An 18,087-nucleotide genomic window follows, 5' to 3' on the forward strand; every position below is an offset into this window, starting at 1 on the left:
TTGTTCTACTAACACCTAACCCTAACAGTCTACTACAGTCTACTAATACTCTAATGAGAATTAGTTGACATGTAGTTGCAAAGTCACTTATAGTTAATAGAATGTCTAAAGTGGACCATTGAAATAAAATGTAACCACACGCATCTCTAACTTATGTTATGTAAGTACTAAGTAGTAAATAAACCATTGAGATTGCAGTGTCAAAAAGCCATTTAGAATAGAAAAGTGTTTCTTAGATGATAATTTGTGGTAAACAATGTTATATAGATATAATAGCTGTTTGTCATATTCTTTTGGCTCTTTATATATTATCTGACAGGTGCTCCCTTCTGTTGAATGCGACGCAAGCCGATGAGGAAGTTGCTGTTGTAACAGTGTCAGGGTCAGAGTTTGGACGAAGCGAGGTGGAGAGTCGACTTAATATCAGCAAAGGAAAATTTCACACTCTTGAGTGTGTAGCAAAAACCCAGAGCGAGCATGCCTACACCCTCTTTTCCATCAGAGGTGAGATTCATTCATGTTTATCTAAATGAGGATATTCCTTAGACTTCTATTGTTTATATAAAGCTAATCACAAATATAGCAGTAAACACCAATTATCAGGCTCCAAAAAGAGAATACATGTTGTGTAATACAATGCAGTTGTTACAGCAGTGTCAGTGTGGCATAGTCGTTCAATCTTAAGGCCAGAGAGAAGAAGCTCTCTACAGACTGTCATTTACCCAAACCCTAATGCTGCTTTCAGCTTTTGTTTACAAGTTCAGAAATCATAATTACTATGTGATGTGCGTTCAAGTGATTTTAGTAGGAAAAAATGGAGGCAATTTCATATTTATTTTCCTTTTTTTTTCACTTACTGATAAGACAGGAAGCTTTTTTCACACTAATGTAACAAAATGAAACGCAAAGGATACGCATTAGGTCTGTAATAGATGCTTTGTCTTGGTGTTTTATTATGACATAGAAAATGGTGGGAAATGCAGTTTGGTCACACATGAAAAAAAACAAACAAACAAAAAACAAACCAAAGTAGTGTTTTATTAGATAAAAAAAAGATAAAAAAGATATTGATACTTTTATTCAGCAAGGATGCATTAAATTCATCACAACTGACAGTAATAATAATTTATTTCAAGTATTTTTTTTACACTATTCATCAAAGAACCTTGAAAATAATAGGATTTTTTTTAAGCACCAAATCAGAAAATTATATTGATTTCTGAGGGATCATGTGACACTGAAGACCGGAGTAATGATACTGAAAACTCAGCTTTGCCATCACAGAAAGTACATTTCAATTTAAAATATATTAAAATAGAATTAAATATTTAGATACCAGATATAGAATTAATCAGATATTTCAAACTGTAATATTTTTATTTTTTATTTTTACAAAATTAATGTTTTTTTACTTTATTTCTAGTCAGATAAATGCAGGCTTGGTGAGCAAAATAGACTTCTTTCAAAAACATAAGCGGTAGTGTATGTAATGTATATTAAATTATACTGTCAACATTTAAAATTAAACTTTATTTACCTAATTTATGAATCTTTTTTTTTACCTTCAAGGACATCCCCCAAATGGAGGTTTTGTCAGATTAAACTAACTTCATTTAGTTAATTAGCCCTTTGCAAATTATTAGCTAATTTCTCCAGACACAACAAACAAACATTCTATTTTTGTTGAAGTGGGCAATTCTTTACAATTAAGATACAATTAAACTTTATTTACCAATTTTTTTTTACCTTCAAGGATATCAAATGGAGGCTTTGTCAGATTAAGCTAACTGAATTTAGCTCTTATAGCTAATTATCAGCTAATTTCCCCACACACACACCAAAACGTTCTATTTTGGTTGAGGTGGGCTATTCTTGCCATATAGTGTTATTGAGATCAGTAGAGAGACGCAAACCCGTTAATGCCCAAATACACACACACACACACACACACACACACACACACACACACACACACACACACACACACACACACACACACACACACACACACACACACACACACACACACACTCACACACACACACACGACTGTTAATGTCTCGGTTACGTATGGTAACCCTCGTTCCCTGAGGAAGGGAACGGATACGTACGTCATTGCTGACGAATGGGAAACGCTTGCGAGCCTATCTAATTTGAGTGAAATCTAAACGAGCCAATGAACATTGGCATGCGGTAATTGCATCGCATCCTTGTTTTTCCGCTGAGGAGCCGGACATGTGACTCGGCCGTCCAGTGGAAGCTCAGCAACTGTGGCGAAGGGACGTACGTCTTTGTTCCCTTCCTCAGGGAACGAGGGTTACCATACGTAACCGAGACGTTCCCCTTCGTCTATTACATACGTCATTCGTTCCCCTTCACTATTACATACGTCATTGCTGACGAATGGGGATATCTACCAAAACGCCACTGCTGCTGGCCCTTCCAGCGCTCCGCTTGATTCTCCTGGCCTGCAGTGTTGGGCAGTGCTGTTCTGCAAGACTCACTCAGTGTGACTTATTGGATAATGCTGGGAATGCGTGCCCTTGTGGAAGGGAACGCTGTGGAAGCCACATCCTACCCCGGAGGAAGCACTGTGACGGTTACACATACGGACTAGCCAAGCAGTACAACATATGGCAGTCTCGTGGGTGGTTCCAGCCTAGTTATAGGGGGGCAGAATACCAGCAGAGACGAGCTCGTCCGCAGAGGAGCTAGTCATGGAGGAATAAACATATGGGGTCGCCACAGGGACCGCAACATATGGACACCCAGCCTAACACAGGTTCCACAATGCATAGAAGTGTAGCCCTGGCGTCAGACGCTCCGCAACGTCTGACTGCCACAGGGGTGACGGAGGAACTCACAGTGTTAGCCATTTCTGGGGAACACAACTGGAGCAAATAGACACACGTATCCGGCCCATGGGGGCGGGAGTGACGTTGCAAGCCGACACTAAGAACGGGCCCTTCGCGCTACTGGCCATTGGGGGGCGAGTATACGAGAAGATACAGGCTCTAGACGGAGGCTCTCTCGCTCTCTCCCTCTCTGCCGTGCGCGCGCTACGCGGTTTAGAGCACATACAGTAGACCATGTTCTGTCTCGCATGCGCGGCTCTAGATTCCAAGAGATTGGAACTAATTTACGGGCATCAGAGAGCCGCTATCAATATGCGGGATTTTTATAGGTACATTTTTTTTAAACAATTCAGCGCAACTCCAAAAAGGAGGACAAATGAGTGTCCGGCTTGAGGTTGCGCCGGGGTTTAAAATCCGGACTGTCCGGCCAAAATCCGGATGTATGGCCACCCTATGTGTGCGCACTCACTCTCGGGGATCGCCCACCCCGAAACCAACAAGCTGAATGAACAGCTTTTCTCATTGAAGGCGCTCATTGTATGTCATAGTGAAGCTGATGAAGGGGAACAGATAATCCCTGAATGTTCTCAGACACACACTGAGCTTGTTGACAGATATGAGGGATTATTATATTGTGCAGCATGTGCACATTAGGATTCGATAAAGATGCTAAGATCTTAAAATCCTCTGAACAACAGATTTAAAACACTCACCTCATTAATATGGTTCTGTGAATTAAGAAGTATTATTGTTTAAATGCAGATGTGGTGTTTATATTTGTGTTTGTATATTCATGGATGTGTGGGCATGTTTTACACCAGTTACCCCCTAAGCAGCTTTGTTATGGTCAACTGATTAACAGTCGAATCAAAATGCATACAACACGATATTTAGACGATGATTATTAGTTCTGTACATTTTAATGTTCGCAGATTATCTTAATAAACGTTGAAAGATGATGAATTTTAACAAAATATAGTAACATCACTTACCTTGCAATAAAAGCTTTCTCCCACGAACATCTGTTTGTCTTGTATTCCGGACTAATCCCTCCACACGTTCAAACGTCTTGACCCCGCCTTTGCTTCAGTTTCATTGGTTGAATCTGTAAACCAATCATTTTCCTTTCTGCCCTCAGAACATGTTTGAGTCATTAAAACTCCCATCTGCGTTTGTCTCCCCAGAAAGAACTGTGCCCCATAAACTCTTCACACCTCTGTTGTCTGGTGTCGTCTCCACTGCTGTTCTGCTTAGCTTACTTGTGGTGGTTCTGCTCTTCAAATACATGCAGGTACACAAAACTCACACTACACGCTATGACGTAGCTTAAATTGTTAGCAATAATTCTGGTTTTATTTATTTCACTTTTATTTCCTGCTTGCCATTTTGTACACTGCCACAGAAACCCAAATATGAGATCCACTGGAAGGTGATTGACAGTTTTGATGGCAACAGTTATACTTACATAGACCCGACGCAGCTGCCTTATGACCCCAAATGGGAGTTTCCACGGGAAAGACTCCGCTTTGGTAAAGGCATTACATTACACATAAATCTAAACGCTATGATTACACAATAGCTCATTATTTAATCTGACTAAAAGTGTATATTATACATATAGGACTCTTCGGTGAATAGAAAGAACATCAGAATATTTGAATAAAATTCTGCTTTGCCACCACAGGAATAAATTACATTTTACAATATATTAAAACAGAAAACATTTATTTTAAATTGTAATAATATTTCACAATATTATTGTTTGTACTGTATTTTTGAATCAAATAAATGCAGCCTTAGTGAGGATAAGAGAAAAAATACTGACCACAAACTTTTTAATAGTAATAATTAGAAGTCATATAATACTATATAACCATAATAATCATCTAGTAAAATTCTTATTGAAATGGTATGAATTTGAACCTAATAATGGTAAGTAAGAGCTAAATGTTTGTTGTTTGTCATTATGAAGGTAGAATCCTTGGCTCTGGAGCGTTTGGTAAAGTGGTGGCAGCTACTGCATATGGGCTCCTATCAGCTGACACAGTGACCACTGTTGCTGTAAAAATGCTAAAACGTGAGTATATGTCTGGATGTATCTTAACATATGTAAATTACACTTCCCTGGATGTATGACTTAACATGTGTAAAGTACACTTTCCTGGATGTATCTTAACGTGTGTAAAGTACACTTTCCTGGATGTATCTTAACGTGTGTAAAGTACACTTCCCTTGATGTATGACTGAATGTGTTTAAAGTACACTTCCCTGAATGTATCTTAAAATGTGTAAAGTACACTTCCCTGGATGTATGACTTAATGTGTGTAAAGTACACTTCCTTGGATGTATGACTTAACGTGTAAAGTACACTGCCCGGCCAAAAAGTTACTTTTTGGATTTTTAAGGCAAATGCTTAAGAGTCTATGATTATTTCAGTGATATTATGTTTGAGAAATATTATGTTTCTAGCATGTACCAAGTCTTTAGGGTGTGCTGAAGGAGACTTTACAGAGTGCTTGACTCTTGCATTATCAATACAAGATCTTGACCAATAATTGATGCACCTCTTGATGGAAATAAATGTTGTGATGTTATTTCCATCAAGAGGTGCATCAATTACGGTTAAAAGAACTATTGCCAAACATTTAGTATGCTAGAAACATAATAATCACTGCAATATTGATCCAATCATAGACTATCCAATCATAACCATAATCATAGACAATCATAAACATTTGCCTTATTTTTGCAGGGCAATATATGTTCATAAAGACTCCAATCATTGGTTTTCAAAATCTTTAATGTCTATATAATGTATCTGTGTATGTTTGTGTTTGTGTTTGTGTGTGTGTGTATCTGGATTTTTCCCAAAGCGAGTGCTCACTCCACTGAGAAAGAGGCTCTAATGTCAGAGTTGAAAGTTCTGAGCTACATTGGCAACCACATGAACATTGTCAACTTGCTTGGCGCCTGTACAGTAGGAGGTACGTGGTTAATATTGATTCAATCACTTTAACAGTGGTGACAGGTTAAAGAAAAATACCTATAAGTTTAGTATAAGATATAATGTATGTTCCTAATGTCATTCCAATCCCATATTGTTTTCTTTCTTCTGGTTGAAACACAACAGGAAATGTTAGGAAATTACTGCACTTTTCCAAATAAGGAAAGTAGAAAACAGTAGTATTTGTCTTTTGAAATGATGGTCTGTTCTTCACACAAATCTTTTATATAGCTTTTTATAGGGTAATACTGTATAGCTTTGTACTGTATGTAGCTTATTGTATAGGCTTTGTAAGACTTCGATTATAACTCTCATTTATGGTGCCTTTTGTCATACTTAGAGCTTACCAAATGATAAAAAAATTATATTATGGAAAAGAGCAGTCTTGACCATTCTACCTAATCTTTTGAAGTTTCACGGAAAAAAAGTCACACAATTATGAGAATGAGATATTTTGGCAAAATGTACATTTTTGGGAGACTTTGTCCTTGAGGAGACATTTGATAATTGTTAAAGTGACATTTTTTTTCAACAGGCCCTATTCTGGTGATCACAGAATACTGTTGCTATGGCGACATGTTGAACTTCCTGAGAAGAAAGCGGGATGCGTTTTTCAGTTCCAAAACAGGCGATGGATATTACAAAAATCTGCTCAGCCAAATACAGCCTTCAAGGTAAGATGTGTGTATGAGAAATGTGGTGCAACATTTATAAGAGTATAGATGTCCTTTGTTAGGTTTTTGTAATGTAATACACCATCTATTATATGCATGTATGCACACACAGAGAGGGCACTGATAATGGTTACATGCCCATGAGGTCGTATCAGAAGAGATCGAATCAGACAGGTAAGGCCCATCCCAAGAAAATACAGCCACTTTTACCACCAATTTTCATTATTTTCCACTTTTCAATCTGTATTATCTCTCTTAGAATGGTGTGATGATAAAGATGATCTCTCTTTGGATACTGAGGATTTACTCAGCTTCTCATATCAAGTGGCTAAAGGCATGGACTTCCTCACATCCAAAAATGTGAGTGTAATTACATTTATTCACCTCTCAAGTTTCAGAGTGAGTTGAACATACAGTACATACTTTCTAATGTTATCTCATTTTACATGTACAGTTCTATAGTGAATACATACGTTTTTGACTAATAAATGTCCATTTATGTGTGTTGCCATGTATATTTAGTGTATCCACAGAGATCTGGCCGCTAGGAATGTTTTACTGACTCAGGGTCGGGTAGCAAAGATATGTGATTTCGGTCTGGCACGTGACATCACTAGAGATTCCAGCTACGTCCTGAGAGGAAATGTAAGGAAGTGTTGTATAACCACACTCACACCTACTGTCAGGCTCTATATTAATATCCAGCATATTCAGAATTATATTGGAGATATTATACAGTAAAAACACCATTGATTTAAAGGGATAGTTCACCCAAAATGATTTACTCGCCCTCATGTTGTTTCAAACCTAATGAAAGTCAGTGGAGTACAAAGCAACATTGGACCCCATTAACATTATATTGGCAAAAGACTGAAAGAAATGTATGTATTTGGAGAAATCCGCACAGGTTTGGAACAACATGAAGGTGAGTAAATGATGACCAAATGTTCGTTTCTAAATGAACTATCACTTTTCTTTTTTTTAAAGCATTGTTCATTATCATGAATGACGTGTTTCCTGTTTAGGCACGTCTACCAGTGAAATGGATGTCCCCAGAGAGCTTGTTTGCTTGTGTGTACACTTTTGAGAGTGACGTCTGGTCCTATGGCATCTTACTGTGGGAGATCTTCTCTCTGGGTCTGTATGAGCTGGTATCAGGCCTATTAAATATCACACATACCAATAATACATCTACTAAACCAAGGCCTAAAAGTGACTCATTATAAAGGTCTTATGAGGTGAAAATCTGCCTGTAGGTAACACTCCTTATCCAGGGATTCAAGTTGGTTCCACATTCTATAAGATGATACAAGATGGATACAGAATGACTGAGCCTGAGTTTGCCCCAATTGAAATGTAAGAGAATTATAATTGTCTTTAAACAGCCTGCAGTCACTATTTTACATTTATGGCGTGCACACTTCCATTCAAAAGTTTAGGGTTGGTGAGATTATTAAATCTCAAATTTAATCTTAATTTTTATGCTCACCAATAAACAATAACAATGAGAAATATTATTACAATTTAAATGAACCGTTTTCTATTTTAAAAGATAATTTATTCCCGTGAAGGCAAAGCTTTTTCGGCATCATTTACTCCAGTCTTCAGTTGCACATGATCCTTCAGAAATCATTCTGATTTGATAACATTTCTTATTATCAAGGTTGAAAACAGTTATTTTTGTGGAAATCATGGTGCATTTTTAAGGATTCTTTGTTGGAAGTGTTTGTGGAAGTTTTGTTCGTTTGTAACATTATAAATTATCAGTTTAATGCATTCTTGCTTAATAAAAATGTAAAAAAATTTTTTTAAATATTACCTCAAACATTTGTCTGATGTGCATTATAATGAGGCTTGTGTGTATGCATTATCAGTTACGAGGTAATGAGATGGTGTTGGAGTGCTGACCCTCTGAAGAGACCAACCTTTAAAAAACTGGTGGAAAGGACTGAACTCCTGCTGTCGGAAACCACCAAACATGTACGTTCTGACTCAGCTCAGCTCAAAAACTGCTGACATTGAACCAGTTTCTTCAGTTAGGTTTGTATTTGTGTCTTGCAGGATTACTTGAACCTCAGCACTAGTGGCAGCTGTGAGGCGTTTGCTCCTCCAGACCTGCAGAGGGCACAACGGCTGAGTTCTGTGGGCAGCTCAACAGCCTCCTCAACTCAACCCCTGTTGCAGGCAACAAATGAAGTTTTTCTGGAACATCTGAGCATATAAATGACATCACGATCTTTGCTTTGCCTCAAAATTATTTTCTCAATGGGTTTGACATAAAAGCCTTAACCTCCATTTAAATACGGACTTTGTGGCATTTAAGGGCATCTCCTAAGATTCCCTGCACTCTGCTGGCTCAATGCAACTCCATTAGCCTTGTCTTCCATTATATTTCAAATTACTCAAGACACAGCATGTCCAGCCATATAACATATTTTTTCTAAATGCAGCTGGGCTCCATTTTATTGAATCGATTATAGTATTTTGAGTGCATGAGCAGCTACCATGGCCAGGCAAGCATTTAGATATAGAACCTAATGTTACCTCACCAGATAAATAACCAGCTCTACTGATGACATCATCGTGTCGTGAGTGTCTCTGTGATGATGTCATGTTGTGCATTCTTTTTTCTTTGTGTTTGACTGGGTGAACAACTGCGATTATGTCTTAGTGGAAGTAACAGTAAGGTGGTAAGGATGATGAACCCAAAGTGAATCTTGTTTAATGTGTCTCTATCTGAAGCACTTCATACCAACGAATGGAGGTTCTCGTTCCTGCATACTGTTTTCAGCATGTCATTACTCTCAGGTGAGTATTATAATGCATTATCGGTTTGTAATGCTATATAGTATCTTTGAGATCCCTCTCTTAACTAAAATGGTTATATTTATTGATGAAAAGAAAACTAGGATGTTTACTTTTTTTTTTTTAGTTTTGAATTGAACGTGTGAGCTGTTGAATGTGTATATATAAATAAAATTTGTTGCAGTGTTAAACTGAGAATCATATTTGAAATGTACATTGTTTGTTGTAATAACTGACTAGGTTCTATTCTTCAAAAGTGGCTAATTTGGCTGCAGTAGCTAGAGTAAACCATAAGTTTTTGTTCTCGAAGCATGCTTAAAAGATGAAGCATATCAGGTGTCTGCTCATTGCTAATTATTCCAGTAGATCCAAGGTTTATGCTAAATTATTCAGCCAACTAAACCACGTTCGAAGGATGGGATGTTGGTTTTAAAAAAAAGATTCAAATTCATTGTTTTTGAAGGTTGACTTGTGACAAATAACTTGAATTGCTATGAGATTTGACTTTGTAAATATCTGATGTGTCAAGCTATTTTTTCAACTTGTAGAGTGTTATGTCAGAAATAAAAGAGCAGGAAGGAATAATGTAACTGTTTTTATACAGAATAAATGAAAAGTGAAAAGAAGCCATTGCATGAATTGTGTATTTTTAAAATACAGAAAATGTGTGCAATTCCTTAAAAGTTACAGTTGGTGTAAAAATACATTGATGTTTGTTTTAATATCCTGACCAATGACAGACAATAGGAGTATTCAAAAAACCTGTTTGCAAAGGGTCATTATTTTGGCAATTCCATTTGGTACCGCATTTTGCAGTACAGATGTCACTTAAAAAAGCAAGTCTTGAAGAGATCTACATAGACAATGTGAATAACATTGTTTGCTTTATTTCAAGATTTAACATTGTGGAGGGAAAATTATCTTTTTTTTTTTTTGGTAAAACCAACAGAGGACAATTCCAACAAATTCAGTCACATTGAAGGTGATATGACCTGGTGACATGGTTTTGGTGCACAGCAATTCAATATGAAAAACATAATAAAAAAGGTTATGGTAACACCTTAAGACTTTTACATTTACTCCTTTAATGATTTATTATTTTATCATTCACTCAACTCTTTTTGATTTTTTTACTCAGAAATCAGAAGCACTAATCAAATTTCTGGGGCTACAACCAATAACCATCATATTCTGGAAGCACACATTCTTTTGGTTGCATATAGGAATACAAACAGTGTAAAAAATAAAAGTTAATTTTGGATACAGACGGTTGAAATATCCAGGAATGGCATCTAAAGTTCTAATCAATTATCCCTTCAACCAGTCAGTAACTTTTTTGGGGGTAATTTATGATTGTACACACAATGAAACATCATTTCCAACAGTAACAACTGACACACTTAGGGGTTTCAATGCACAACAAAATGAAACGCACAACACAACTATGAAAGAAAATAGGACAAATTAGAGGAAAGTGGACATCTACTTTAGGGGCATCTCCACTTTCGGAATTCCAGAAGTCAACAATATCAAAATCTGTTCAGTTTCCATATACCTTTCAGCTCTAACAAGTCTTCTAACAGTGTTACCGGTCTATACACAGCAATACTGTTTAACACGAATGTCTTCTGCGATATGAAAATAAAATTGCTTTGAATACTTCTTATATAAATCCATTTCCGAGGTATATAGCTATGGGGAAACATCTAGAATACTGAGATACTGCAACGCAAGAACTGATTGGTCATCGCTGTGGTTAATACACACTGTAGCAAACCACACAGCGATACTGGAAGAGTCACAAACTGTTATTGATATAATAGCCTGCACTTTAAATTCTCTCTCTCACTCACACACACGGACATTCAACCAGTTAAAAGGAAAATGACTTAACTTTAAGACTCTACAGCTGCACGATAACCCAGCTTCGGTTTAAATTACAACTTTGGAAATAAAACGAGGAAGAGGACAATATAATAATTATTTTCCTGAACATGGGAATTAAAAGGTCCACATCATTCCGTCCTCAATAACACATTTAGAAACGCTCTGCCTTGGATGTGGCTTCTTGCATAGTTCCCAAAGCCATACGGGAGAACATTTATGAAAGAGGATTTGAAAGCTTATTTATGGCGTTACTCTCTGAAAAATACAAGTACCATCCATGCACACAAAAACTAAACCATTAGGTCACAATTACTAGAAGGATGGACTATTTTAGTGTGTATAAACACAATAAGTGCTATATGTAAAGGGGAAAAGGTGCACAAAAACTTTTTAGTGGACTCCTATGACTCGGCTAAAAAGCAAATTAACATTCAAAAACTGGAAGTAGTTTTTTTTTTTACAAATTAAATAAATGTTGGCACTTAAAAACTATCAAATGTGATTGTTCTGCATCAAATGTCTTTGATAATTAGAAATAAATTGAAACTGGGCCTTTTTTTGTATGTCAGAGACATGGGGTATAATAATTTCCCCCAAAAAGATTCTAAAACAATTCTGGTTCCTCAAAAAAACCTCAAGGAAAATCTATTATAAACCCTAACTATACGTGAAGAGACTATTGTAAGGGAAGGGTTAAAAGGAGAAAGCATCACTATATGCATAATATAAAAACGTTAAAGTTTAAGTAATACTTTAAAAAACAGAACTGGAAGTACAAATGAAAGTTTACACTTCATGCAGCATATAAAATATTCAATATCTTGTTTTGTTCCTTTACGGTTGTGTATTTACACTGTATGGTACACGAGACTGTACAGATAGACTCAGTTCTTTGGGCTGTTTACAATGAAAGCCTGAGAACGAGGTTTGCTGTTTGGCAAAGACGAAGCAAAGGCTAGCAATCCTATACTTTCTGTTGTTGAAATAAATAATGAGTTTGGCAACCACCTGTTGGTGTGGTGTTCCTCGCAGCTGCCATGTTGAGGGAGTTCCTTGTCTGAAAAGCATTCAAGATGCTGGCAGGAAGGGCCATTTTGTCATAGAGCCTTCAAATGAGTTCAGCACCAATAAACATCCAGAAGAGATGATGTGAGCAGCCTCCTCCATCTAGCTTTTGTGTTTATCCATGTTACTGAGACTGGGCACTAGTGCTGTCAGTCTGGTGAGAGGGGGTTGTTTTCTGCTGTTTTTGAGTGTGTGGTTTCAGTTGCTGCTGCTGTGATGGAGTAAATGTGCCTTGCTGCTGAATAGGGAAAGCCTGCAGGATCAGTTGTGTAGACTGGTTACCATGGAGAAGGCGTGTGTTCTGACAAATACACAGCAGAAATTTAGATATGCGTCAAAAACTTTTATCTAAAAATTCAAGTCGACAGAAATGTTTCACATGCAACTGAAATAAACAAAACAAAATAAATGGATGGAAGTGGTTTTACATGGTTTCTATATGAACTGCTTGTTCAGATCAGTGGTTCTCTATAATATATATACACTGAACAAATTATAAACGCAACACTTGTTTTTGTCCCCATTTTTCATGAGCTTAACTCAAAGATCTAAGATTTTTTCTATGTACACAAAGGGCCTATTTCTCTCAAATGTTGTTCACAAATCTGTCTAAATCGGTGTTAGTGAGCACTTCTCCTAAGGGTCAAATGGTTTTCGGACCCCCCAATACAGTAAAACTGCACATTTTAGAGTGGCCTTTTATTGTAGCCAGCCTAAGGCACACCTGTGCAATAATCATGTTGTCTAATCATCACCTTGATATGCCACACCTGTGAGGTGGATGGATTATCTTGGCAAAGGAGAAGTGCTCACTAACAGATTTAGACAGATTTGTGAACAATATTTGAGAGAAATGGGCATTTTGTGTACCGTATTTTCCGGACTATAAGTCGCACTTTTTTTCATACCTTGGCTGGTCCTGCGACTTATAGTAAGGTGCGACTTATATATCAAAATTACCAAGATTTACTCGTCACAGGATCGCTGACGGCCCCAGATTATTATTTGCGAGTTTTTGATGTATTTGTGGTATGACGTGAATGCATCATTTGACGAAATTGGGGGTGACATTACCGTCTACAGCCACGAGAGAGCGCTCTATGCGCTCTAGACTACAGCTACTTTTACCGCTGAAAAAATCTCTCTTCAGTGATGTGGAATAAGATTGCGGGAGCTTGGTGAAATTGCTTTACCGATAACTGTTGGACTCGCTGTCTTGTTATGTTTTTTTTATTTTATTTGATCCTATTCAGCCTCTCAGGTATGTTCTTTATGCTATTGTGTAGCTAACTGTTGATGTGTTACGTTAACAACATACCGGACACATATTCAGCCTGTTGTTCTTTGTGCTATTGTGTGTAGATGAATAACTTAAATGCCTTCTGTTTTAATGAATTAAAGTCTGTTTAAATAACTTTTTCTTGGTCTTGGATTTTGTTAAATAAATTTCTAAATAAATGCGACTTATAGTCCAGTGCGACTTATATATGTTTTTTCCTTCGTCATGACGCATTTTTGGGCTGGTGCGACTTATACTCCGGAGCAACTTATAGTCCTGAAAATACGGTACATAGGAAAAGTCTTACACCTTTAAGTTCAGCTCATGAAAAATGGGGGCAAAAACAAAAGTGTTGCGTTTATAATTTTGTTCAGTGTATATATAAAAACACACACACACACACACACACACACACACACACACACACACACACACACACACACACACACACACACACACACACACACACACACACACACACACACACACACACACTCAAAAGTTTTGGAACGGTAAGATGTTTTTAAAAGAAGTCTCTTCTGCTCACCAAGGCTGCATTTACTTGATTAAAACTACAAAACTGTGAAATATTATTACAATTTAAAACAGCCGTTTTCTATGCGAATATATAGTAAAGTGTAATTTACTCCTGTGATCAAAGCTGAATTTTCAGCATCATTACTCCAGTCTTCAGTGCCACATGATTCTTCAGAAATCATTCTACAGTAATATGCTGATTTGATGCTCAAGACACATTTCTGATTACTATCAATGTTGAAAACAGTTATTTGTTTACATTTTTATTTCAGGATTCTTTGATGAATAGAAAGTTCAAAAGACAGCATTTATTTGAAATAGAAAGCTTTTATAACATTAAACACTACCATTCAAAAGTTTGGGGTCAGTAAGAATTAAATTTTTTGGGGAAAGAAATAAAAGAAATCAATACTTTTATTCATCAAGGATGAAATAAATTGATCAAAAGTGACAGTAAAGACATTTATAATGTTACAAAATATTCTATTTCAAATAAATGCTGTTCTTTTTCAACTTTCTATTCATCAAAGATGAAAAAAAAAAAAATTAGAGTACACAACTGTTTTCAACATTGATAATAATGAATCATTTTTGAGCATCAAATCAGCATATTAGAATGATTTTTAAAGGATCATGTGAGACTGAAGACTGGAGTAATGATGCTGAAAATTCAGCTTTGATCACAGGAATAAATTACATTTATTAAAATAGAAAACAGTTATTTTAAATTGTCATCATATTTAACAATATTGCTTTTTTGTTAAATCTATATATAGAATTTGTAGTGCTGAATCACTGAATCAAGTTCTGAAAAGATTAAAAATGAAACTCTGCATGCTTTGTTACCTGTAAAAATGGTTGCTGCTGTTTTGTTGGCTGCTGCATCGCCCCCTGCTGTTGACTTGTTTGTAATGAGGTAGCTTGAGCCTGTTGTTCTACAGGCGCAGCTGACTGAGTCTGCAGTGCTATGGTCTGTGTCTGACCTTGTTGCTGTGGAAACGGGCTGTAAGCTGTCACCACCTGACCCATAAGCATTGTTGTGGGTACCATGACAGCATTACAGGCCATTGGAGCGGTCACAATCTTGGTGACCAACTGCTGCCCAGAAGGAAACCTGAGAGTGACAGGGTCAGGCAAAGAAAGAAATAATTAATATTAGTTTTATCACTAATAATGATAATAAGCATATATTTTAGAAAGTGTCCTGTAAAAGAGAAAGGAGAAAAAAGACATGTACTGTACCGGTTTATTGCATTGCCCTGATTGATTTTTGAAGCCAGATTGCTTGGTATCTGCACAACATTAGCAGGGGCAGGCTGGCTGATCATCATGGTATTATATACAGGACCAGGCTGAGAAAAAGAATGAGAGACAGAAAAATTACATCATCTATTCAGATGATGTCACCACATGAAGTGGAAGACGAGACATCATGTCATTGTTAATGGGCTTTTTAAAAACTTCTAGGTAATAAACAGCTAAAGATACTGTTTATACAGTCAATTTTTTTATTAACTAATTGCAACAGAGTTGTGATAGCTAGGCTATATATTTAAGGTATATACCCTAGTGTTAAATCATGATTATTTACATGATTATAAACAGTTATTTACATTTTTATTTCAGGATTCTTTTTTGAATAGAAAGTTCAAAAGAACAGCATTTATCTGGAATAAAATCTTTTGTAACATTAAACACTACCGTTCAAAACTTTGGGGTCAGTAAGAATTTTTATTTTATTTTTTGGGGCAAATAAATAAAATAAATCAATACTTTTATTCATCAAGGAGGAATTAAATTGATCAAAAGTGACAGTAAAGACATTTATAATGTTGCAAAAGATTCCATTTAAAGTAAATGCTGTTGTTTTTAACTTTCTGTTCATCAAAGAATCCCCCCCCCCCCCAAAAAAAAGGTACACAACAGTTTTCAACATTGATAATCAAATGTTTCTTGAGCATCAAATCATCATATTATACTGATTTCTGAAGGATCATGTGACACTGAAGACTGGAGTAATGATGCTGAAAATTCAGCTTTGATCACAGGAATAAATTACACTTTACTATTCACATAGTGAACAGCTGTTTTACATTGAAATAATATTTCGCAATATAACTGGGTTTGTTTTGTATTTATAATCAAACAAATGCAGCCTTGGTGAGCAGAAGAGACTTTTTAAAAACATTAAAAATCTTACCGACCCTTAACTTTTGAATGGCAGTGTATATATATTTTTAGTTTAAATAAATGCTGTTCTTTTGACCTTTCTATTAAAATAATCCTAATATTAAGCAGCAGAACCATTTTTAACATTGATAAGATGTTTCTTGAGCACCAAATCATCATTTTAGCTCGATTTCTGAAGTTCTTTTAAATTGTAATATTTCACAATAGTTTTTAATAAAATAAATGCAGCTTTGTTGAGCATAAGACACTTACTTCAAAAACACAAACACAAAAAATATTACAGACCCTTAACTTTTAAATGGTAGTGTACATATATAATATATATTAAAAAGATATGAATTGACCAAATCTGAAACACTGAATAGTGACCAAAATTCAGATTATCATCATACATGGAATCTTTTAATAAAGAATCATATTCAAATCATTGCCAGAGCAAACCATTATACCACTAAGTGACACACTCACCTGTGTAACAGAAGAACCCTGTAGATTCTGCTGAAGGGAACGAGGAGCCTGTTGCTGTGGATGTGCTTGTTGCTGTGGAACAGTCCCACTGTGTGCTGTACTCGTCACATTTTGGCCCTGTATAGCTATGACCCCAGTCTGTGCTCCTCCAACTTGAGGCAACTGTACGCTGAGTCCACCACCCGACTGCTGCAATATCATCTGAAAGACACCATTTGAATCACATGCCTATGTTACCATGACAACAAAACGGTCAATAAGAACATTCACACAACTATGAGTGTGTACCTGAGTGCCCGGACCCTGCACTCTCTGCAGCTGCTCATGAATCTGTCTCAGTTCCTCCTGCTGTTTCTGAATGTTGGCCTCTATCATGCGTGTCCTCTGCTCCAGTTGATCCTTTAGGTGCTGCATCGCATTCAACTGAGTAGAGAACTACATTCAGAAAGATAAACATTATGGTGTCATTGAAGAAAAGCAAGAAAATTAAGAAAAAATATTCTAGCTGAGCCCCCACCATGAGTTTAAGGCGACTTATTTTAGAACGCATCACCTTATTTCCATGACGATGTGTCATGCTTGTCACGTGACGCATCGCCAGCCACAGTAGTGCTGTGAAAAATTTTGTTTTACCTTTTTTATTCAAAATATTCACTTGTATATACCTTAACTTGTTAAGTATATCATGAACTATCTGATATTCTGATTCTCAAATATGTAAATGTTTTGTTGTTTAAAAAAAAAAAAAAAACTGTATGGTCACCACGTTAGTTGTTTTATTATGCGTGAATAAAACAAGTTGTCAAATTATAATTGATAGGATTATTATAGCCGTTTCAATAGACACGAGTGTGTATTTCACAAACTTTAAATGTATTTTTTTGCACGACATTATGTGCATTTAAATGTCTGAAACCTAATATAAACATTATGTGGTTGAAAACACTGAATAATTGTGATATGTGACAAATGCTGAGCGTGTCCAAAAAGCGCGAAATCACATTTGAATAATCAGTTGATCACGTGATGCACTGAACATTCTAAATCACACCGGTGTGATCGTACGTAAGTGTCAAAGGTTTAATTGCGGGTTATCTGATTTATTGATAAAAATAAAGCAAAAAACAAATCAAAGTTGAACAAAACAAAACAAAATTCTCAGCACGGCATTAAGCAGAAACTTCTCAACAAAAAACTATTCTCACCAGGGCATTAGGTTGAACCTGCTGCTGTGGTTGAGGTTGTTGTGGTTGATGTTGGCTGATTTGGACCGAAGATCCAGTTTGATTGGTGTACTGAGAACTCATGGACTATCAAAACAA

At 36.4% G+C, this 18,087-nt stretch overlaps 2 protein-coding genes across 5 annotated transcripts in view; one reads left to right on the plus strand and one right to left on the minus strand.

The window, feature by feature from the left end:
- Positions 1–9,965, plus strand: part of kitb (KIT proto-oncogene, receptor tyrosine kinase b) — a 57,381-nt gene extending 47,416 nt beyond the window's left edge. For both annotated transcript variants that reach the window (XM_077204663.1, XM_077204652.1), the window contains exons 9-21: positions 320–504; positions 4,040–4,146; positions 4,258–4,384; positions 4,828–4,932; positions 5,730–5,840; positions 6,396–6,534; positions 6,647–6,708; positions 6,794–6,894; positions 7,057–7,179; positions 7,560–7,671; positions 7,791–7,890; positions 8,409–8,514; positions 8,596–9,965. In XM_077204663.1, the coding sequence (XP_077060778.1) occupies positions 320–504; positions 4,040–4,146; positions 4,258–4,384; positions 4,828–4,932; positions 5,730–5,840; positions 6,396–6,534; positions 6,647–6,708; positions 6,794–6,894; positions 7,057–7,179; positions 7,560–7,671; positions 7,791–7,890; positions 8,409–8,514; positions 8,596–8,757 (1,540 nt within the window). In that variant the 3' untranslated portion in view covers positions 8,758–9,965. The remainder of the gene's footprint in view (positions 1–319; positions 505–4,039; positions 4,147–4,257; positions 4,385–4,827; positions 4,933–5,729; positions 5,841–6,395; positions 6,535–6,646; positions 6,709–6,793; positions 6,895–7,056; positions 7,180–7,559; positions 7,672–7,790; positions 7,891–8,408; positions 8,515–8,595) is intronic.
- Positions 9,966–10,206: 241 nt separating this feature from the next.
- Positions 10,207–18,087, minus strand: part of clockb (clock circadian regulator b) — a 29,066-nt gene continuing 21,185 nt past the window's right edge. For 2 of the 3 annotated variants that reach the window (XM_077204678.1, XM_077204688.1), the window contains exons 16-21: positions 17,971–18,075; positions 17,054–17,200; positions 16,766–16,966; positions 15,350–15,459; positions 14,954–15,221; positions 10,207–12,592 (exon numbers count right to left, since the gene is read on the minus strand). In XM_077204678.1, coding sequence (XP_077060793.1) covers positions 12,416–12,592; positions 14,954–15,221; positions 15,350–15,459; positions 16,766–16,966; positions 17,054–17,200; positions 17,971–18,075 — 1,008 coding nt within the window. In that variant the 3' untranslated portion in view covers positions 10,207–12,415. The remainder of the gene's footprint in view (positions 12,593–14,953; positions 15,222–15,349; positions 15,460–16,765; positions 16,967–17,053; positions 17,201–17,970; positions 18,076–18,087) is intronic. The other variant, XM_077204697.1, reaches the window with a different exon arrangement.

The sequence above is a fragment of the Siphateles boraxobius genome, unplaced genomic scaffold (assembly GCF_051911475.1).
Source record: "Siphateles boraxobius isolate OS27281-9 unplaced genomic scaffold, OSU_SipBor_1 119, whole genome shotgun sequence".
Lineage (NCBI taxonomy): Eukaryota > Metazoa > Chordata > Actinopteri > Cypriniformes > Leuciscidae > Siphateles > Siphateles boraxobius.